The sequence below is a fragment of the Equus asinus genome, chromosome 15 (assembly GCF_041296235.1).
Source record: "Equus asinus isolate D_3611 breed Donkey chromosome 15, EquAss-T2T_v2, whole genome shotgun sequence".
Lineage (NCBI taxonomy): Eukaryota > Metazoa > Chordata > Mammalia > Perissodactyla > Equidae > Equus > Equus asinus.
The window spans coordinates 51,094,819-51,117,262 of record NC_091804.1 but is presented as its reverse complement, the minus strand read 5'-3'; the positions used below and the strand labels follow the sequence as shown (position 1 = coordinate 51,117,262).

At 48.8% G+C, this 22,444-nt stretch overlaps 1 protein-coding gene across 4 annotated transcripts in view; it reads right to left on the bottom strand.

Annotated features, from left to right (window-relative positions):
- Positions 1–10,430, bottom strand: part of PCMTD2 (protein-L-isoaspartate (D-aspartate) O-methyltransferase domain containing 2) — a 29,488-nt gene extending 19,058 nt beyond the window's left edge. For 2 of the 4 annotated variants that reach the window (XM_014849037.3, XM_070486347.1), the window contains exons 1-2: positions 6,130–6,269; positions 4,886–5,216 (exon numbers count right to left, since the gene is read on the bottom strand). In XM_014849037.3, coding sequence (XP_014704523.1) covers positions 4,886–5,192 — 307 coding nt within the window. In that variant the 5' untranslated portion in view covers positions 5,193–5,216; positions 6,130–6,269. Of the gene's footprint in view, positions 1–4,885; positions 5,217–6,129; positions 6,270–10,309 lie in introns of those variants that run through there. The other 2 variants (XM_014849038.3, XM_070486346.1) reach the window with 2 other exon arrangements.
- Positions 10,431–22,444: the final 12,014 nt, after the last annotated feature.

Here is a 22,444-nt window from a genome sequence, read left to right as displayed (position 1 = left end):
TACAATCGCAACTAAAAGAATACAGTATCTAGGAATAAATTTAACCAAGGAGGTGAAGGACTTATACAATGAAAACTGTAAGACATTATTGAAAGAAATCGATGATGACATAAAGAAATGGAAAGATGTTCCATGCACATGGATTGGAAGAATAAACATAGTTAAAATGCCCATACTACCCAAAGCAATCTACAGATTCAATGCAATCCCAATGACATTCTTCACGGAAATAGAACAAAGAATCCTAAAATTCATATGGGGCAACCAAAGACCCCGAATTGCTAAGGCAATCCTGAGAAAAAAGAACAAAGCTGGTAGGCATCACAATCCCTGACTTCAAAATGTACTAACTACAAAGCCACAGTAATCAAAACAGCATGGTACTGGTACAAAACAGGCACACAGATCAATGGAACAGAACTGAAACCCCAGAAATAAAACCGCACATCTACAGACAGCTAATCTTCGACAAAGATGCCAAGAACATACAATGGAGAAAGGAAAGTCTCCAAAATAAATGGTATCAGGAAAACCAGACAGCCACATGCAAAAGAATGAAAGTAGACCATTATCTCACGCTATACACTAAAATACACTCTAAGTGGATCAAAGACTTGAACAAAAATCCTGAAACCATAAAACTCCTGGAAGACAACACAGGTAGTACACTCTTCAATCGAACTTAAAAGGATCTTTTCGAATACCATGTCTTCTCAGAAAAGGGAAACAAAAGAAAAAATAAACAAGTGGGACTTCATCAGACTACAGAGCTTCTGTAAGGCAAAGGGAAACCTGGATCAAAACAAAAAGACAACCCACCAATTGCGAGAAAATATTTGCAAATCACATATCCAACAAGGGGTTAATCCCCATACTATATAAGGAACTCACACAAATGAACAACAAAAAAAACAAATAGCCTAATCAAAAAATGGGCAGAGGATATGAACAGACATTTTTCCAAAGAAGATATACAGATGGCCAATAAACACATGAAAAGGTGTTCAACATCACTAATTATCAGGGAAACGCAAATCAAAACAACACTAAGATACCACCTTACAACTCTTAAAATGGCTATAACCACTAAAACTAAAAATAGCAAATGTTGGAGAGGGTGTGGAGAGAAGGGAACCCTCACACACTGCTGGTAGGAATGCAGACTGGTGCAGCCACTATGGAAAACAGTATGAAGACTCCTCAAAACACTAAAAATAGAAATACCATATGACCCAGCTATCCCACTACTGGGTATCTACCCAAACAACCTGAAATCAACGATCCAAAGTAACATATGTACCCCTATGTTCATTGCAGCACTATTCACAATAGCCAAGTCATGGAAACAATCCAAGTGCCCATAGACCGATGATTGGATAAAGATGATGTGGTATATTTACACAATGGACTACTCCTCAGCCATGAAAAAAGACAAATTCATCCCATTTGCAACAACATGGATGGACCTGGAAGGAATTATGCTAAGCGAAATAAGCCAGCCTGAGAAAGACAAACACCATATCATTTCACTCATATGTGGAAGATAAACAAACACATGGACAAAGAAAATAATTCAGTGGTTACCAGGGGAAGGGGGGTGGAGGATGGGCACAGGGGGTGAAGAGCACTTATGTGGTGACAGTCAAGAAATAATGTACAACTCAAATTTCACAATGATGCAAACTATTAAGAACTCAATAAAAAAAGTTTTAATCATCATTAAAATAAAACTATAATTCCAGTCACAATGAAACATTTTTTATATCAAAGGAAATTGATCAGTAAGTGGAAATAAAGCTGTGAGGAAAGTTGGGAGCCCACTTAAGGAGGAAAGAGCTCCCTCCATATAAATCTGCCTCTAGGTTAAGTCTGGGTGAGAATTACCGACACAAATGGCTAGGTGAATCTCCATGTTTGGGAATCCGTTTATACAAAGATCAAATGGGCAGCACTCATCTGTGCTGAAGAGGACAGAACAGTGTTCAGCTTCCTGGACACAGCGGGTTGGGTCCTCTCCCGAGGGCAGGCAGGCAGCCTCTGGTGCACTGATGCTACTCTGCATCTTGGTCTGGGTGGTGTTCACATGGAGCTGGATACATCACAAAAATTCACCAAGCTCCAGTGAAACCAACGACCAACAACTGGTTCAGTTACCATCGATAACTTATACTCCAGTTTTTTTAAATATGCACATGAACATCAACAGGGCATGTAGGACTTTATTTAGTAGACATACAAACTAAAATCACAGTATAGCACTCAACTTTAGACTCCAACAGAAATACTGGTAAATAAGCAACCATATGTGAGTCCACATCTTTGCATTTTGCCACTTGGCTTTATCTGGTCCCTTCCTAGCACAACAGCCACCACCCTAGGCCAAGGCCACCCTGTCCTCCACTTGGATGACCCACCTGATACTCTCTTTCCTCAACATCCTTCACACACAGAGCTGCTGCTGAAATATTCTCTCATCAAAACATACCCTACTTGACAAGTCACACTATCACTACTTACAACATCAAATCCAAACTACTCCAACTTCAAGACCTCTGCCAAGTCACTGACTTCAATTCCCACTGCTCTCTGGCACGGGAGCACTGTGCCAGAGACCAAGAAACCTGCCCTTATTTTCCCACTCATATTTTCATTAGCCCCTCACCTTTTATCAAATACCTATTAAGCAGTTAACTCGAATATTAGAGGTAGGACATAGTTCCTATTTGCAAGAAAAGTAATACTGGACAGCAATCCAAACAGACTACTAACACATATCCCCCAACCACCCCAATGAAAAGATGACTAAAGGGGCAGGGAGGACATGGGGGTCAGGATGGCGGCACCCAGGACACTCGCTGAATCTGGACCCAAGAGGCCCCCAGGAAGCAGCTCCCCCTGCACTCACACAGCACTTTCAAGTAGGTGAGTGCATGCGTCCCCACCCCTGAAGCAGGTATTGTATCTCCCCTTGCTGATGAGAACCACAGGAAAGGAGAGCCTCCAGTGAAGGAGGGGAGCCCACATAATGAGCAAAGAACGTGGCGGAAAAGGGACAAAGTTCAGAGCCAGCAGAAAGGCAGCTGGGGTCAGAGTAAGGACCTCTGTGTCAGATGCACTTCAGACCTCACATTTGCAGGCACTGGGAGGCCAACGAGGTTTTCGCCTCTGCAAGGATTTGCACAAAGAAGTGTTAAGGCTGAATAAACTGGAGAGGGAGGCCCAGGACACACGGCATCTGGAAAGAGATAACAGTCCAGTGCGTGCAGCCTTCTCCATGCCGATCCGAGACATCTATCTGTGAAAGAAAACTCTCAAATTACCACCTTCAAAGGTATCACAGCAGTGCGCAACATCCATTACAGCCGAAAACAGCCTTCCTTCCTTCGGGTCTCTCCCCTCCCCCGACATCTAACGCTACTCCCAGTAAACAGGGGCCTCTGAACAGAGAACAGCAACATCAAACTGTGAGCTGTTTCTTCATAACTGCTGGGAATGCCAAGCGCATCAGGTCATCTCAGGCTTACTTTAAGGCATCTTTTCCTAAGCACTTCGGTTCTTTTCAATAGCATTTCTAATCCAGTCAGTTTGATAATCCAGCCCCCTTCCCCCACAAATATCACTTTATCCTTAGCTCCTCCAGTGTTTCAGCTCCTGCGGAGGGAATTACAAATCACGAATTCCAGACTGATAAATAATCTGGACTCTCTTCAAAAAGTAGTCTCAATCCAAGACAAGTTAAGTTCAAAATGCATTTATCTTAAAAAAAAGAAAAAAACCTACACATTTAAAAATTTGAGGGTAGCAATTAACAGACTAAAGTCAAATGATCAGAGTCTCAAAACTTCACCAAATTCCAAAGTATATGAACTTCTAAAGAAACCAAAAATTTCACTGCATATCCACAAAAATCAACTGTTACTGCTAGTACTGTCTAAAGTGGCTGTAACAACCACAAAGAAACAATGTGTGACGTGCATGCTAACAACTGGTGTGCAACTTGTGAACCATTCTCACCAGAAGTCTCCAAAATTCAGAATCTCACTCTAACTTGACAACAATGTCAAGATACTTACGCCAGGACTTTGTGGACATTCCTGATATTTAGCAAATCCTGTCAGTTCCGACATCAGAATGTACAGACACCCCGCGCCCGTGCCCGGCCACCACCCACTCAGCAGAAGGCAGCCCTCCCTGCTTCCTCTTCCGAGCGATCTCCAAGCACGTCCTCTCTGCACACCCCCATCACTCCTCCACAACCCTCCACCTCACTCAGAGTAACGCAGGCCTTTACCCAACATCACATTTTACACAAAGCAGGAATTAAATCAATCCCCAGTCATCTGACACTGTTGTTTGAATATTAAAAATGGCAGATACCCATGTAGTCTCACAGCTTACTTATCTGGGAAAATAGGCTAATGGGCTTCAAATAAGATAACTTATGAAATCCCTCCCATCCCTGGAATTTATTTAAGAATAGATAACTTACAGGTATTAACTCCTTTAGTATTAAAACAACAACCAAAAACTGCTTGGAAGAACCCCCAGAGGACTTAAAAGTTAATTATTCTCAGTTTAGACACAGAGTGACAGGCAAGCTGAGTGACTGTATTAATCAAGAAATCACCGTGAGGTCCAGATTTACACAACTCTCTAGGTGCTCTGCTGTCTAGAAGGAGGGCGTGCTGAACAGACGGTGGAGGTGCAGGTGGGAAGGCGAACAAGAGAGGTCCCTCCAGAGAGCTCTGGGCCCTCCCTTCCCCAGCCCACCAGTAATTATGTGTGACACCACCAGGAAGCTGCTGGGAAGGCCAAGGACAGTCAGACACAGTCCCTACAAAGGAAACATGCCAGCAGACTCTTCTCCCAGACTCTCCAGATTTACCGAGAATGAGCCCCACCATGGAGCTGAGGTAGCCAGTGCCACTGCCCAGGTTCAGGAACGAGAGCCCAGGCTGCAGGTCCAGGGCTTCCATCACCTCTGAGTAGATGCACGGGGCCGAGAGGTGGATGTTGCCATGCTTCCACGCCAAGTCTTTATAAGCATTTTCTTTGAATTCTTCAAGATAATAATCTGCACGATCGACAGCTCGGAAAGCCTGCTCTACCAGCTCAGTCCGGATGTACTGTGCTTCTTTCAGATTGTCTATCAGCTCGTCGTTGTCTTCACCAGCACTCACGGCCCCCCCCATCTTCAAGATCACACGCAAGCAAGACTGCAATTAAACATTTTTAAAAAGAGCTATTTACATGAAAGGTAAGAGGAGAACAATAAAAGTTCTAAACCCATACCAATTTCAAATTCTGAATTCTGGAAATAATACAGATGGAATACATTTTGTCAACACCCACCCACCCCAACCCACCCGCAAAGATGCCAGATTCAGAAGGAAAAAAACCCTAGTCAAATCTGAAATTCAATTATATCCATGCAGAAGTAAATTTGTAATTTATAATACTGACTGAATTCACATGAACTTGAGATACCTAAAACATATCTGACAACTTAAGAACACCATTAAAGTATGAACTCAATACTTTGCTAAAAGTCATCTATTTAGAAAGTGAAGTATTTAGGATTAAAATTATCTTGAATATACATCTGTTTTAACAGCAACATATCCACATATGGCAAAATCATTTAATGTAAACATGAAAAAAGAGTAGATATGTCTAAAACATCATTCCAGTATCAACTTCTCTTTGAATATTTCAAGTGTTGCAGATCTTTTTTTGTAAATAAAACTTTAAAAGCAAAAAAAATTGAAATTCAGGTAAACAAAAAATACTAAAAAATTATTCATTGTTTATTTGAAATTCAAATATAACTGGTGTCCTATATTTTATCTGTCAACTCCACACCCCTACATACACATAAACATCAAGTCAAGCAACCCATTCAATCTCTCGATTTGAATATTCTAATATACAAATTTCAAGGAAGAACATCAGCAAAATTCTCTTCCCCAATAGAACGTCTGTGACAAATACCTTATCGTAACAAATACAACATCTGTTTCAAGCTGAAGTTTAGAAGCAGGAGGAGCTGCCGCTAGAACTCCCACACGCCCTTTTGAAGTGTATGCCAACCACCTTTCCTGCTCTTAAGATTAAAAGCCCATTTCTTACCTTCTTCCTAACTGCCTTCAAGAAGAAAGAGTAACGGCACGTGTTCCCCACAAGCCAACACCAAGAGAAAATGCTTTTCCGTTTGGAGAGGCCTCACTCTTCCTAAAACTGCAAAAATCTTTTCCAATTTTATACTTACCCCATGTAACTTTTTCCAAACAATGGTTTTACTTCACATAAAATGGTAACATTTTACAAAACATCTGATATAAATTGTTAGGAAAAAAAGAAAACACAAAGTCTCACAAAGACTGACACATTTTTTCAATCTTGACAACTCCCATAATAACCTTTTGTAACTTTATTATCACAAAGTTTATACTTGCGTTTCCCCCCCACGATCTTCTGGATTTCTAACAGCAGAAGGAGAATCATAAAGAAACACTGGGGGGAGAGATTCCATACACACACCCATGTACACAACTGGCAATTGTGGTGGGAGAGGTTTTCCCAGGAAGGAAAATCACAACCAAATGGATGAATCTTCAGCTTCTTGCGAGTACACAAAACATGTGAAAGGTGGGGCTTAATACAAACACTCTTTCATTTTATCGTTGGACAGTTAATCTTCATAATCAAGAGTTTAGAGCTAAAGAGGCTTTTCTTTTTTTTGAGGAAGATTAGCACTGAGCTAACTACTGCCAGTCCTCCTCTTTTTTTTTTTTTTTTTTTTGCTGAGGAAGCCTGGCCCTGAGCTACCATCCGTGCCCATCTTCCTCTACTTTATATGTGGGACGCCTGCTACAGCATGTGTGCCAAGCAGTGCCACGTCCGCACCCAGGATCCGAACCAACGAACCCCAGGCCACTGAGAAGCGGAACATGCAAACAACCGCTACACCACTGGGCCGGCCCCCCGAAGAGGCTTTTCAAATCATTATGATGGTCCAATTATTAGATTTTCATTCCCATTTTAAGTTGTTTCAGAGCCCTTGTTAGATTATAGTCCATGGCCAGTTAATTTAGCCACATGGGATAAAGCGCTAATGAGGTCGAGTTTAATCTTAGATAAGCCAGTCAGTTCTGAGGCTGAAGTCTGCACCCTGGTCTACGACAGTCATCTGAAAATCTGGGTCAATGGTTAGAAGAGGACCTGCATTTGGCTGCTTCAGGGTCTATTTAGGAAAAAGCCTAAAACCACATCCATCCTCCATGGTGAGTCTGAAAGCCACCTCTTCACCCAGATGCAGGTACACAGTGTTCTATCATTCCATCTCAATACCATCATTCTATCTTTAGAAGGCAAACACAAACTATATATTGGGTATGTTTCATTTTCTGCTAAGTACCTATCACTTATTTTCCACTTTGAAAATTTATTCCATACACAAAGGCTAGCTTTTTAGTAAAACTAGCTACAACCTTTGTGCAGGCACCACCTGCCAGTCATGGCCTCATTTTGGCTTCACAACATTATGAGGTAAATTGGGACTGGGCAGTTATTTTGCTCATGATCGTACACCAATGTGTGAGGAGAAGGCTGGAATTAGACCCAGGAATATCTGGCCAAACGCCTGTGTTCTTTTCCTAACACCAAATGCAGCTTTTAAAAATTCTCAGGGGAGCAACATTCTTTACCACATAACATATTGACAAATCTTTGTCAAAATGACAGACTAAATAACTATGGGGTAACCCTATCTGTTGCCACTGGTAGGATGCATGTGACCATCTGCAGGGTCTGACACTTATTATTAACTTTGCCTGGTCATCTAACACACCCTCACCAATGGAGACAATCACTGCTTAGTACTGACCACCCATGTGATCAGTTGTAATGCCACCAAAAACACCAATAATAGGTTCAAAGATACCCTTGCCAAACCAGATCTAGATCTACAATCCAGTCAAATCCTTTTTTTTTGGGGGGGGGGGGGGGTAGGTGGTGAGCAGGATTGGCCCTGAGCTAAGATCTGTTGCCAATCATCCTCTTTTTCCTTGAGGAAGATTATCCCTGAGCTAACATCTGTGCCAAGCTTCCTCTCTTTTGTATGTGAGACACCACCACAGCACAGCCTGACGAGGGGTGTGTAGATCCACACCTGGGATCTGAACTCACAGACCCCAGGACACCGAAGTGGAGCACAAGAACTTAACCACTGACATCGAAGTGGAGCACAAGAACTTAACCACTGACATCGAAGTGGAGCGCAGGAACTTAACCACTGACATCGAAGTGGAGCACAAGAACTTAACCACTGACATCGAAGTGGAGCACAAGAACTTAACCACTGACACCGAAGTGGAGCACAAGAACTTAACCACTGACATCGAAGTGGAGCGCAGGAACTTAACCACTGACATCGAAGTGGAGCGCAGGAACTTAACCACTGACACTGAAGTGGAGCGCAGGAACTTAACCACTGACATCGAAGTGGAGCACAAGAACTTAACCACTGACATCGAAGTGGAGCACAAGAACTTAACCACTGACACCGAAGTGGAGCGCAAGAACTTAACCACTGACATCGAAGTGGAGCGCAGGAACTTAACCACTGACACTGAAGTGGAGCGCAGGAACTTAACCACTGACATCGAAGTGGAGCACAAGAACTTAACCACTGACACCGAAGTGGAGCACAAGAACTTAACCACTGACACCGAAGTGGAGCGCAAGAACTTAACCACTGACATCGAAGTGGAGCGCAGGAACTTAACCACTGACATCGAAGTGGAGCGCAGGAACTTAACCACTGACACCGAAGTGGAGCGCAGGAACTTAACCACTGACATCGAAGTGGAGCGCAGGAACTTAACCACTGACACCGAAGTGGAGCGCAGGAACTTAACCACTGACACCGAAGTGGAGCGTAGGAACTTAACCACTATGCCACCAGCTGGCCCCTCAAATCCAATTTTTCAAAGTAATGGCAAATCATTTTTTGGATGTTGCACTTGATCATACTTTGCAAACCTCAATACACCTCGCTATGTGCAGTAGCTGGTCACAGGCCAACAGGACAACCTCCTTCCAAAACTGCCTGCAGGGTGCAGTGAGGAAGACTGCCTCGTGATGACAACTGAGTAGGCTGTGACTGTGGCTGGGTCAACACAGCATGAAGCTGTGACAACGTGGTCACCATTTCAGTCTACACTGGGTTTGTCAGATTGCACGTAGAGGGCCACGTTCCAACCTGGATGTCACTTCTCATGTACAAAGTAATTCATGTGGATGATGAGCTGGGGAGGACTCAAAACCACACCTTCCACAGAATAATGGGAGACCCTGAGACTTATCTTGAAAACCAGAACACTTACAGGAATGCAAAGGGAGTTTTTCAAAATACTTGAAAGGCTGCCATGTATACACTATTCACTGGCCTGATAAAGCCGGACCAGTGGAACACATGTTGGATGCAGATAATTTATATTAAACTCACAGAAAGCTTTCTAACAACTAGAGTTGCAGATACAGACACGTTCTCAGAACCTGGAGCCCCCCAACCCCAGGGATGTCCCAGGCCAGGGATAAGCAGGGGCTAGTCCAAGGGACCTAGGCACCGGCCTCAGGCGCTGAAAGCCGCCGCCTCTGAGGCCCCCTCTCCCTAAGCGTCCCCCCAAAAGCAGAGCTGCAAGCTCTGAGCTGTTTAAAGGAGAATGCCTCCACTAATTCTTGAACGAGTCTACTCACTCCTTTGTCAAAAAGAACAAAGAAAACACACACAGGCACCGCAGCAAAGGGGAAAGGCAGAGATTTAAATGACTTTTTCGAGGCGCAAACATCAACTGCAGGGCCGCATCCTGCGCAAAAGCAAACAAGACACAGACGCCACGCCAGTGCGGCCCCACCGCTTGAGACCCAAGCCCAGCGCTCCGCGCCAGCTCGGGAGGGCCAACTCCTCCTGCACAGCCTGCCGCCCCTGCAAAGGCCCAGGGCAGACGCTGTGAGACCTCGGAACGCGACTCGCTCGGGGCCAACTGCAAGTGTTCCCGCTTGGAAAACCAGGGCTGCAGGTCCCAGGCAGGCAGCGCCCAGGGGGTCGCCCGGCCGGGCGGGCGCGCGGGGAAGACTGGCCTCCCGGGGAGGGAGGACGAGAGGGGGACGAGAGGGGGACGCCCCCGGGGGGAGGGGGATGCGGGGAGGGAGCGGGGGGAGGGGAGCGGTGAGGGGGGCTCCAGGCGCCAGCGCCGGGCGGGGGTGGCGAGCGGCGCGGGGCACGGGGCGGAAGCGGCGGCTCTACCTCGGGCCGCCCGGCCGCGGCCTGCAGCTCCTCGGCCCCTCGCCGTCTGCGGCCCCCTCGCCGCTCCGACCTCGCCGCCGTAAACACCCGCCGCCCCCACTGCGCCTGCGCGCGCCTTGGCTCGACTGCGCGTGCGCCCCGGCCCGGCCCTTAAAGCGGCAACGGTGCCGCGGATGGGCCCCGCCGGCGCTCCCTGCTCGTGTTGTCCGGGCCTGATCGCTGGCTGCGCTCTGCGGCAATGCGGAGGTCGAGGGCCTGCCGCGGTGAGGATGGTTAGGTCGGCGCCCCTCCGCGAGCCAGGACCCAGCCGTGAGCACGGCAGGCGGGGCCCCTTCTGTGGAAGGGACGTTCCTGGAGGGCCGACGGGTGAGGAGGGTGCGAATGCCCGGGCGATGGACGGTGACGGGCGGCGGTGGCTGGGAGAGCGGAAGGGACGTCCGAGCCGAGATGGGCAGGACACGAAGGAGGCCGGCGTGCCAAGGGAGGGTCGGGTGGCTGCCGGCCAGGGACAGCAGAGTGGCCGGAGCCCCCGCCGGGCCCCGCCTCCCGCGCCTGCACCTGAACAGACCCCTCTCCCTGGGAAACGCGGCTCCGAGAGGCCTCGTCTACACTGTCTCCCGCGAAGTTTCCTGTTGTCCCCCTGATCTGCATAGGGGTCTCCATAACGGACAACTGAAGACATCTCAAGAGACATAAAGACTGGAAAGCTCTTGGTTCATAGGACATTGAGTAGTTAGCCGCAGACCGGTCGTTGCTCAGACCCCACTTAAATCAAAGACTTGAAACTGTTTCCCAGTAACTGTGTCCTGGAAGACAGCTCAAGAATATTTATAAGAATACGAAATGTAACACTCAATACGGTAAAATTCACAATGTTGGGCCTCCCATCTAAAATTGTCAGGCATACAGAGAAGGAGGAAAATATAATTCATAAAGAGGAGAAAAGTCAATCAGTTGAAACTGAGGAACCAGCCCCCCTACACCCGAGGAGGTCCTCTTTCAGGAAACCCTGGGCAACCAAGATGACTGAGGGCCTGAGTGACCGTGCCTCCAGTCTCCCGTGTGGTAATTCCTGCCCTTATGATTCAAGTTTGCCAATAATGAGTGACCCCATGAAACCCCAGACACCCCATCCTCAGACCTCAGTTCTCTCCCCACACACCCCTCCCCCAGTGACCTCACTGTGTGGCCCTTGGACTTGCCAGTAGTAAATCTTGTTCCTCAGAGTTCCCTCATGGTTTTAGCTGAAGTGCATCCTACGATCATAATAAGAACCACAAGGGACAGCCCAGCCGCAATATTGGCCCCGGTAGTGGGGTGGGAGGGAATGTCTGTGGGGCTCACTACCAGTAATACAGGCCCAGAAAAGCACCTCAGGCATTCCCAGCCTAGAGCATCACCATCGATAGAGTAAATTACAAATCCAAACAAAGAGTAAATTAAATCCAAAGTGAGCAGAAGAAAAGAAGTAATTAAAAAGTAGAGCAGAAAGCAATGAAACTGAAAACAAGAAATCAGTCGGGGAAATTAATGAAACCAACAGCTAGTTTCCTGAAAAGGATGATAAAATTGATAAACCTCTAGCCCTAGTACCAAAACAGACAAAAACATTACAAGAAAGAGAAAGTATAAACCAGTATCACTCATGAACATAGATGCAAAAATCCTCAACAAAATATTAGCAAGTTGAATCCAACAATATATAAAAAGAATTACATACCACGATCAAGTGGGATTTACTCCAGGCACGCAAGGCTGGTTGAACATTCAAAAATCAATCAATGTAATCCATCACATCTACAGGCTAAAGAAATAAAATCATATGATCTTATCAACAGATAAAAAAAGAAAGCATTTGACAAAACCCAGCTCCTATTCATTATGAAAACTCTCAGCAAACTAGGAATAGAGGGGAACTTTTTCAACTTGATAAGGAACATCTACAAAAAGCCCACAGCTAACATCATACTTAATGTTGAGAAACTATATACTTTCCCATAAGATCAGGAGTAAAGCAAGGATGTTTTCTCTCACCACTTCTTTTCAACATTGTACTAGAAGATCTAGCTAATCCAATAAGACATGAAAAGGGGTGGAGGGGTATACAGAATGAAAGGAAGAAATAAAACTGTCTTTGTTCACAGCTAACAAGATTGTCTATGTAGAATATACCCAAAAATCTATTAAAAAAATAAATAAAACTCTGGAACTAATAAGCAATTTTATCAAGAAGTCAAAGAAGATCTAATTAAATTGACAGATATTGCCAACTTTGTCTGTAGATTCAATGCAATTCCAATCAAAATCCTAGCAAGTTATTTTGTGGGTATCAACAAACTGATTCTAAAGTTTATATGAAAAGGCAAAAGACCCAGAAAAGCCAACACAATACTGAAGCAGAAGAACAAGGTTGGAGGACTGACACTACCTGGTTTCAAGACACTATAAAGTTACAGTAATCAAGACAGTGTGGTATTGGTGAAAGACAGAGCAATGGAACAAAATAGAGAGCCCAGAAATAGACCCAGACAAATATAGGCAACTGTTCTTATGCAAAGGAGCAAATGAATTCAATGGAGAAAGGATAGTCTTTTCAACAAATGGTACTAGAACAACTGGACACCCACATGCACAAAAATGAATCTAGACATGAACCTCTCCATTTTCACATAAAAGTTCTAGAAGGTAACACAGAAGAAAATCTAGGTGACGTTTGACTTGGCAATGAAGTTTTACATACAACATCTAACACATGATTCATTAAAGAAAAAACCAGTAAGGTGGATTTCATTAAACCTAAATTTTTCTGTCTTTAAAAGACACTGTCAAGAGAATGAAAAAACCAGCCACAGACTGAGAGAAAATATTCTCAAAACACTTATCTGATAAAAGACTTGTATTCAAAATATACAAAGAACGCTTAAAACTCAACAATAAAAAAAACAAACAACCCAATTAAAAAATGAGCCAATGTCCTGAACAGGTGCCTCAGCAAGAAGACATACAGATAGCTCATAAGCACACGAAAGGATGCTCAGCATCCTCTGTCGTCGGGGAAATGGCGAATAAAACAGCAATGAGAGACCATTCACACCCATTAGAGTGGCCAAAATCCAGAACAGTGACACCAAATGCTGGTGAGAATGTTGAGCAACAGCAGCTCTCCTTCGTTGCTGGTGGGAATGCAAAATGGTGCAGCCACTCTGGAAGACTGTTTGGTGGTTTCTTACAAAACTAAACAGATTCTTACCATACCATCTGGCAATTGCACAACTTGGTATTTACCCAAATGAGGTGAAAACTATGTCCACACAAAAACCTGCACACGAAAGTTTATAGAAGCTTTATTCATAATTGCCAAAAATCAGAAGCAGTCACACTGTCCTTTAATAGAAGAATAGGTACACAAACTGTGGTACATTCACAGAATGGACTATAAATCAGATAAAAAGAATTGAGCTATCAAACCTTGAAAAGACATGAAGGAACCTTACATGCTTATTGGTAAATGAAAGAAACCAGTCTGAAAAGGCTATACATACTGTATGATTCTAACAATATGACATTTCGGGAAAGGCAAAATTGTAGAAACGGTAAAAAGATCAGTGGTTGCCAGGGATGGGAGTAGGGGAAAGAGAGGGATAAGTAAGTGGGGCACGGAAGCCTTTTAGGGCAGTGAAGCTGTGATGGTGGATGTGTGTCATATGCATTGTCAAAACCTACAGAATGTACAACATCAAGAGGGAACCCTAATGCAAACTATGGACTTTAATTAATAACATATCAACATTGCTACATCAGTTGTAACAATGTACCACACTAATACAAGATGTTAATAACGGGAAGCTTGTGCTGGGGAGGTAGAGGGAACTCTGCACTATCTCCTCGATTTTTCTATAAACCTAAAACTGCTCTCAAAATAAAGTCTACTAATTTTTTAAAAATTGAAATAGTTGTCTCAGACATACAAAAGCGGAAAGAAGCAACATATCCACACGAGGAAGGTTTCATGCAGAAAGTAAATGATACCAAACAGAAATATGCAAAATTGAAGATCTATACAAAATTGAAGAGCTCTGGAAATGATACCTACATGGGTGAATACATAAGATTGTTTCCTTAGGATGCCTCAGTCCCAGCTGAGGACACCTCTTCTTTCTCTATTTCCTGCAGTTTTGTCTGACTGTTTTTACTATTGGCAAGTATGCTTTTGTAATTACAATAATTAAAATATGTTTTATCCTCTAGGAGTTTTACACAAAGCATCCTGTTTTTAAGGAGGAGCTCATTTCTAAACACCAGACCTTGGTCAGGGAGCTGAGTCAGGGCTACCGATCAAGGGACTCACAGGGCTAGAGGAAGCAGAGTTAGAAAAACAAGCCCTGATGGGTGATATGCCAGGGGCTCTTCCCTCTGTGTCAGGCGGAAGGCGCCACCTGAAGCCCTCCTGACTCCGCTTTGCAGAGGAAGTGGGAGAGTGAGTGGACGAGAGTCCCCAGGCAGCTGCTCCCCATCCTCAGCCCTCTTCCCTGCCAGCCCTTTCTGACATCTCGTCCAGTGGAAGGGCGAAGGTCTCACATCCACTCTTGGTGCCCTGTGCCTCCAAGTGAGATTTTTGCCCACAGATGCATCGAACACCACGTCGGGGGTTGGGACAAGGCGGAGACAGCATCCCAAATGAATGGTGTTACAACTGGACCTTCTCTCCTGCCTCTGGCCAGTCTGTGAAACAAGCCAGGAGGGGTCACACCCCAGTGGCTGGGCCGGCAATGACGAGATGCAAGATTTACCACAAGGCGTCGCTGCTGCACAGCTGTCATGTTAGGAGGATCCAAACTAGGTCCTCCAAAAAGAGAAAGAAAAATATAGGTCTTCCTCATTTTAAGCCATTTGTAAATGGAGAATGGAATTAAACGCAGTTTTCGGACATGCATCAAGGTGTCTATGCCATCCATGCTATACAGGTGACTGCAGTTTGATGTTGATCTGAAAATATTGGTGAATTCAAACATATTTATCTACGTAAAATGATTGGGAAGGGATTCTTAAAAATAATTTCTCGGGGCCGGCTCTGTGGCCGAGTGGTTAAGTTCGCGCGCTCCGCTGCGGCGGCCCAGGGTTGGGATCCTGGGCACAGACATGGCACCACTCGTCAGGCCACTTTGAGGAGGCGTCCCACATCCCACAACTAGAAGGACCTGCAACTAAGATATACAACTATGTATGGGGGGGGGGGGGGGGGGAGGCGGGGGGTTGGGAAATAAAGCAGAAAAAAAAAAAAAAGACTGGCAACAGTTGTTAGCCCAGGTGCCAATCCTTAAAAAAAAAAAAAAGGAAGATTGGCAACAGTTGTTAGCCTAGGTGCCAATCTTTAAAAAAAAAAAAAATTCTCATCTTAAAACAAACCACCTTCATAAAAAGTTAGCAAGGCATGGGCACAGAGAAGAGGTCTGCAGCGGTCACTTTCATATGTCCCCTTGGTAGGCCATGGGGCCCAGATGTTTGGTCAGACACCGGTTTAGATGTTGCTGTGAGGGTATTTCGTAGATATGATTAACATTTAAATCAGAAAACTTTGAGTAAAGCAAATTACCCTCCATAATGTGGATGGGCCTCATCCAAGCAATTGAAGCCCTAAGGACAAAGATCGAGATTCCCCGGGAAGAAGGAATTCTCCTCTAAGTGGCCTTTGGATGTGAGACTGCGATATCAGTCCTTCTGGGCCTCCAGCCTGCCAGCCTGTCCTGCAGGTTTCAGACTCAGCCCCTACAATCACATGAGCCAATTCCTTAAAAAATCAAAATCATCGTCTCTCTCTCCATATATATATGTATATATCGCCTATTGGTTCTGTTTCTCTGGAGAACCCTAATAGAGGGTCCTTACAAAGAAGTGGTGTCAGACTAGGGTCCAAGGGTGTGTCCACAGGATGCCTAGGGTGGAAGTGCCCTGAGGAGCTGACATCCACATTTTCGAGGATCTGGGTCCCAGGGTTCAAAGGTCTCCATCCCCTTCGCCAGCCCCTCAGCTGCTCCTCACTATCTCTTGTGACTTGTGAGAGGAAAAGCTTGAAGGAAGAGCATGAGTAGGTAGCAGCCTAGGAGAAGTGGGGCCAGTCCAGGAAGAGAAAACTCCAGAACTTCTGACTGCAGCTCTCAGTGGACCAGACCAGTTGCTAGTGGAGATGGCAGCAGCAGATGTAGTCACTCCACAGCCACCAGGTGGATGGCAGCTGGACTTGTGGGTGCAGACAGGAGGGACCTGGGTGGCATCTCTAAGCCCAGGGCTTAGCAGGCAGCAGTGGTCAGACATCAGGCGGCTGGCAGCCCACCAGGGGCAGATCTTGGAGCCAGGAGTGTTGGCTGATGCAAAAGGGGAGGGGCAGGGAAGCGGGGGAGGGGTCGTGGCTGTCCTCAGTGTGTCAGGGGTGGTGCATGGCCTGGGCCCACAGTGAGACCCTGCAGCCTGGCTTTATGTGGCCAGCAGGGCATCAGGCACAGGAAGAGGCACCCAGTTGCCGGGTCTCTGGAGAGGCCAGCTCCAAGTTGGCTCCCCTGGGGTGGCCCAGTGCTGGGATGTGGTATAGAGGCCCCTGACCTGTCCCAGCACCCACCCAGACATCTCCAGGGACCCCAGGCCAGGCCTGGGCTCGCCCCACTCTCCTTCTCTCCCCTCGTTAGCAGCAGGCTCTGTGGACCATTTGTAAAGAAGGAAAATGAGGCACAGAGGCTAGAAGTGATCTGCTCAAGGTTCCCAGGTATAAGATGGGCCCAGACTCAAACCCAGAGAGCTGCCACCTGTGCTACTGTGTTAGAAACCAGAGCCGCCACGAGGGGGATCTCCCAGCACCCCTCACTCATGCCTGCGTGCTGTCCCTCAGACACACTTGCTGAGCCCTCCCCCAACCCTGCAGATCCCCCCATTTCCTACAGAGCATGCGTCTTATGCTTGGCTGACTCTCCCCACAGGGTCTCCAAGGCTCTGTACTTGGCTAGCGAGGGGGGACCCTCTGACAGGAATGGTCCCTCTGGGCCTGACCATAGGTGCTGGGCATCTCCCTGAGGCCACACCAATTCTGACCCTCAGCCTTGGCCAAAGCAGCGCAGGGGCTCCATGCAACATTCTATTTAAAGGATCTAAGTGCTTGAACAACGCTTGAAGGTCACCAGTCCTGGCGTAGGGCTCCAGCACACTTGGAGCAGCGTCCACCCTTCCTCCCGCACCCTGGCACCCAGGGCACAGCAAGACTATTGAAAGCTGCCCCCAGGGCACTTCCAGCATGATTGGGGAGTGTGGATGGCATGTAGGGCAGAGTTCTGGGGGCAGGGGGTGGGCCTTGAGGCCTGGAGGAAACCACCACCATCATGACCGCCTCCCACTGAGGCCTCCAAGGCAGCTCCCCAGGGATCCTGAGCTGGTGGGGACTGGAGCGTCCAGATATTTCAGAATCACCTGGTCCCCACCACAGTGAATGCACGTGTCTCGGTGTTTCTTCATGTGCCCGTGTTCTCATATGCCCCCTGCATTACAACTCAGAGAGTCAGCTTGCCAAGGGCCTCGTGGATGCAAACCGGGGTCCTTGGCCCATGGCCACTCTGAGTGTTTCATTCACAGGACACTTAGGGCCTGTGAGATAGGAAGTTTGTCCACTGTACTCAAGAATGTGAGGAGGGCTATGAACCAGGAAAAAAGCCCACCTCTGCACATGCACACGTAATCTCACAAACAATTTCAGAGGGTTCCAGACTCCAAAAAGGCCCCCACAGGCTCAGCACTACAAGAAGGAAGTGTGCCTGGGGTCTGTCTCGTGGTGATCCCAGACCTGCTTCCAGGTCCTCCATCAGACGGGAATTCAGTGGGAATCATGCAGAACAGCTTCCCCACGCGGAACAGCCCCCTCACGTGAAACAGCCCCCCCCCCACCAGGGTCAGCTTGTGGGCTGGGGCCAGGCAGCAGTTGCATCCTCTGGGAACAGCACAAGTGTGGAGGGGCCCTGCAGGGAGAGTACAAGTGTGGTGGTGGATCCGGAATGATCAGCAGTGTCCTGGAGGACATGGTCCCTTTGCAAGGACACTTACTCCCTTCTGCTTCCGACTGAGAATGTGTGCCTCAGAAGAAACTGTCTTCAGGAGTCTGGAAAAGGGATCTTGGAAAAGCCTGACCATCCTGTGGGAACCCCTGGCCGGCTCTGGCGACAGTGAATCCTCACCAGGCACCCACTGGAGAGATGCCTGTGGGGGCCGGGCTGGCTCTCAGGGCCCTCCTGCTCACAAGGCCACTCTCCGACGGGTGGTCTGGCCTGCCCAGCACCCACCCCCACCCTCAGCTCACGATGAAGGTGAAGCCTGCCCAGAAAGATCCAGAAGGAGAACAATATGTGGCTTGTGGCTGGTCCGCCCTCTTCCTGTCGAAGGGTGTGGGCAGCACAGACCTGGAAGCCAGACCAAGGAGAAGCATGCCTTTTGGGTCTGTGGGCTGCAGACCCCTGCATTTGGTGGGGCCTTCAGTTGCTTACAACACCCTCTTTGTCTTGGGGACGCAGAGGCCAGCTCCAGCCTGGCTCCTCCCACATTGCCAAGTGGGGCGTCCAGCACCTCAGGCGACACTGCAGACACCCTGGTCTGTTGTCAGCCTTCTCTTCTCAATCTGGAAGAAAGGGCCCAGGCTGCATTAGCTCAAGGTGAAGGGAGACAAGTACTTTCTCCTTGTAGCTGCTTCTTTACATCTTAAATTGATGTTATTTACAACCGGAAGCCACTGATTGCTTTTCTCTCAGGGGCTCAGCACCCTCGAAGGAGGAACCAGGAGGTGGGTGCTGGGTCCGGAGTTCACCATGGGGCTGCACATCAGGAAGGGTTGGCTGAGAGTCTCGCTCAAGGCCCCAAGCAGGTCTGGGGGCTTCACAGCTCTTGTGGCTCCTGCCAGACTTGGCTCCCACCCGTGGGCTGCACCCGGCCAAGATAACCTCATCATCACTCTGGGGCTACTTCCCAGGCACCTCTGTCCCCACCCACACCAGGGTCTGAGGCTGGATGACCTCTGCCCCACTAACAACGGCTCTCAGCACAACCTACAGCCCTGTCAGGAGCAGCTGTCGCTGGTAGGGGATGTACACCTGGGTGGCAGTAACAGCCTTGGTAACTATCCACAGACCTAGCCTGCCCTGCATGAGGCCAGCAGACCATAGACCTGGCTGCACAGGGTGAATGGACTCATTCTGGAAAGGTTCAAGGCCCTGTCCCTCACCCACCAGGCAGCAGAGCCTCACGTGAACACCCTTCTGTCGCAAGAGCCAGGACCCCAAGCCAGGCTGAGGCCCCTCCCAGAAGGCCTCAGCACTCTGCAGCAAGGTTCCTGGTGTGCTGGGTGGACGGAAGAGGACCAGGCAGCCCAGCCCCGCGGATGAGGCGAGGAGGGGCCCCTGCAGCAACACAGTACACAGGGAAGGTGGATGGTGGGAAGGTTCCAAGTTAGAGGGCAGTGTGGCCCCTTGGCCCACCAGTGTCAGCCTTGGGGACCCCATGCTGATGAACCTCCCCAAGGACTTGGCTCTTACGGGGTTGGGGTGCCCTTCCCACCCACACCTGCCCACTGCCATGTTTATGCAGAGAAATTCCCACACGTGTGGTCACTCAGCACTTGCTCCCAGGAGGGGTTCACATGTGGAGCCGCCTGCACACCCATCCACCTGAGGGCCTTTGCCAGAGACGCCCTCACTGGCCAGTCCCACCTCACACTACACACCTGCAGACTCTTTTCCCCAGAACTCCAGTTGCTCCTGCTGCAGCCCAGGCTCCATGCAGTCCACAGAGAGCCAGATGCAGGCCCCACTTGTAGCCCCCAGCAGCACATGCCACAGGCCTGGGGACACATCCTGCTCTTCCCAACTCACAGCCTGTCCCCTGCGCCCTGTTCCTGCTCAGTGCAGCCATCCTCTCCCCACTCTGGCCTGACAGTGGGGGCACTCTGCTCAGCCCCACCTGCGGGGGTGGGGCAGAGGAGTGCTGGAGAGTCTGCGTCAGTCTCACAGAGACTCCAGGGTCTCTAGCCAGTCCCACCTGCCCTGGGGAATGGTCAGAGCACCCAAGGAGACGATGGCGTCTGCCTGGCCAACTCTCCCCAGACTGAGGCAGTGGGGCAGGACCTGTGTCTCTGTGCTGTGCTGGGGTGGGTCCTTCCTGGAGTCTTCTGCGTCCCGCTGGCCTGGGAACCATGGCAGCTTGCTCTCCTCTGGCTCCTTGATGCCTGCTAGAGTCCAGCTGTGCTGGCAGCCCCTCCTCTTCCAGAGGGAGGCAGACCACAGGGCCAGAGGCCTGGGGGCAAATCCTGCTACATAGCCAACCCTCTGTGTGACCCCAAGCAGCCTCCTGGGCCTCAGCCTCCCCATCTGTATAATGGAGACAACCCTGGTGCCCGCGCCACAGTGGGTGAGGGGTTGGAGGAGCCTTTGCGAGTCCCAAGGGCTCAGGGTCACTCACGAACCACCCGTCATTATTCGTCCCCTCCGCCTGTCAGGGCAAGCCAAGGAGGCCTTATTCGGGGTGACTCAGCTGTGACTGAGCACTTCCTGGTTTGGTGCCTGAAAGTGTCTCAAATTATCAACCTCTATTTGAGGGTCTCAGGCAGTGGCTCTGGGGGGTGTGGTGTGGGACTTGCAAACGCTTTTGTTTGGTCTTCACAACACACCAGTGGGCCTTAGGTAGACTCCTCACCATCTTTAGCCATATACAGTACCGGGTTTCTCCTCTGCTGTTTTGATGACCTCTACAAAGAAAGCCGTGACAGAATTCAAGACAAGGAAAACGTTTTTAACAGTGTGTGAAAAAACAGGCAGAAGTGTGTGTAACTTGGCAGAAGGTACCCTATGAGCAGAGACAGTGTGCCCAGGGAGGGGTGTCCGCGGGCAGGGTGCTGGGCAAGAGGCTGCGTTTTCTTCCTCGACCTCCTGCTGGGGGCTCCCCAGCACCCCCCACCAGGCCCCTGGTTCTGTAGGTGGTGTGTGCTCAGGGACAGCCCAGGGCTGAAACTGTCCAACCTCCTCCCACTTTGAGGGGCTCCAGATATGCCCCCCAAGACCTATACTGGCTCAAGATGCTGCGAGGGCTGTGGCCAGCCCTCAGGAGCCAGAACTAGTCCAAGAAGACACCTCAGTTAATGGTAAGGAGTCACCATGTCCACACGGGCCCCCTTGGTGTTCAGGGCATGGCTGGTGCCATCTTACATGCATCCCTGCACAGCCCCACATGTGACCCAAATAACCATCTGTTCTTCCTCCCTATCATACGCTGCTCTTGTTGGGGCAGCACCCACAGCAGCCCCGTCTGGGCGCACACCACCAGGCTGGCGTTCCACGGTGGCACTCACATCCGCCTGGAACAGCAGGCAATTGTTGCCCCTCTCGGTGGCTCGCACACAGCCGTGAGCCCTTCAGCAGGGTGAGTCAGGATAGGGGGCTGACGAGGGTCTGTGCCTGGCTGGGCCCAGGGGAGTCAGGCTGGGAGCAGCCAGTGGGCTGTTGTGGTTACTTGGGTACATGTCCTGTGGCCTGTGGGACGTCCATGTGGAGACCCAGAAGGTGCTAGAACTTGGAAAGGCAGGCTTGGGGAATGGTGTGGGAATTCTCTGTGCACAGCAGACAGGAGCTGTGGGAACGATGAGGAAGGGAAGGAGAGAGCCCAAGACGTGGGCTGGGGCAGCCTCTGAGAAGCATGCAAGGGGACAGTACCCATAGGAGCAGGGGCAGGGTAGGCAGAGACCAGGAAGGGGCTGGGGGAGATGACTGGTGTGCACAGGCAGGTGGGAGGAAGGCTGAGGGGGGAGGGAGCCATAGAAGGTGCTAGAAAAGGAGAGGCCTGACCACTGTAGACACTGAGAGGAAAGGGAGAGGCAAGCACAGTGGGGACCGGGGCAGGGAGGTGGGACTGGGTGCAGTGAGGGCAGCGGGTGGCTCTCTCAAGGGCCAGCTGCCCAGCATTGGTGGGACGCCCCCAATCATGGATCACCTGGGCCTGTGGATAAACTACCCCTGTGTTTTAACCTGATTGGCACTTTGCTGAGGTGGGTACTGGGGTTCTCTTGGAGAAACCAACTTTCCACCTCCTTGTTTTGAGGAAGAGCAAAGAGAAAGGAAGTGC